This window comes from Fragaria vesca, linkage group LG2 (genome assembly GCF_000184155.1).
Source record: "Fragaria vesca subsp. vesca linkage group LG2, FraVesHawaii_1.0, whole genome shotgun sequence".
Classification (NCBI taxonomy): domain Eukaryota; kingdom Viridiplantae; phylum Streptophyta; class Magnoliopsida; order Rosales; family Rosaceae; genus Fragaria; species Fragaria vesca.
In genome coordinates this window covers 30,601,126-30,602,180 of record NC_020492.1, presented here as the reverse complement: position 1 = coordinate 30,602,180, position 1,055 = coordinate 30,601,126, and the positions used below count along the sequence as shown (strand labels likewise).

General features: G+C 35.8%; 1 protein-coding gene across 1 annotated transcript in view; it reads left to right on the top strand.

Annotated features, from left to right (window-relative positions):
• Positions 1-1,055, top strand: part of LOC101311832 (probable serine/threonine-protein kinase DDB_G0271682-like) — a 6,262-nt gene that overhangs the window by 4,225 nt on the left and 982 nt on the right. Inside the window, exons 6-10 of the mRNA XM_004293100.1 lie at positions 32-111; positions 245-307; positions 394-482; positions 559-629; positions 723-835. Coding sequence (XP_004293148.1) covers positions 32-111; positions 245-307; positions 394-482; positions 559-629; positions 723-835 — 416 coding nt within the window. The remainder of the gene's footprint in view (positions 1-31; positions 112-244; positions 308-393; positions 483-558; positions 630-722; positions 836-1,055) is intronic.

Genomic DNA, 1,055 nt, shown 5'->3' with positions numbered 1-1,055 from the left:
TATTTTGGTTCTTGTATACTCGATCTGCTAGGGTAATCTTGAGGATATTTTGAACCAAAGAACCCGTCTTGATGTGCATACTGCCCTTCGTTATGCGCTCGATATTGCTAGGTATATGAGCTTTTGCTGCTTTCTCAAATTTCATTCGGCATTTAATTGAAAATATATCCAATCAATGTTATTTTTTAGCTAGGCCGGCTAGGGTGTTCCAAGATTTAATGTATATGCAAAATTAAATTGGCAGGGGTATGAACTATCTTCATAAGCACGTGCCATCCCCAATAGTTCACTATCATTTGGGTACCAGGTATATATGTTATATGTGCTTCAATAAGTTCTCTGATCTGGTATGAAATGAAAGCCAATCATATATATTTTCGTTTTGGAGTATAGAAACTTGTGGCAGGATGAAGGTGGACACTTGAAGATTGGGGAGTATTGGGTTCAGATGTTGTATGAACTTAACCCGGATCAAAATGGATGTATGTACGTTGCATCAACTTCCGATCCCACACATTATTAAGTCTTCAATTTTTTTTAATTAGTTTCAATATACAGGCCAAAAATGCGATGGCACACAAGATTTAACAAAGATAGACATTCGGTCATTTGGGCTCATATATTATCAGGTACAGAGCAACGTGTATAATTAAGCTGCTAACTAATGTTTCACAGCTAGTTTTGACATCATTTTATGCCATATTCATGTGTGTTATCTTCAGATGCTAGAAGGAACGCACTGCCAGACCAACACAAACACTGACCAACACGAACTCGCCATCGTTACTTTTAAACCCAAATTCCATTTGAGTCGATGTTCTAATAGGATTCAAGAGTAAGCCCCTTATAATAATTTTCTCTTTTCTACTGCATCCATATTGCTTTTAAATGACAGATGTGGTACTGCCTTCATAAATCGATGGTACTCTGCCATATATTTCCATTTCAATAAGCATTTTAGAATTGGTAAAAGTTTTCGAACTAATTTTTTTCGGAAATGTTTGGCAAAAAAGTTGAAGCAACCCTCGAAATTAAAGAATATGTTTTTTTTTGGT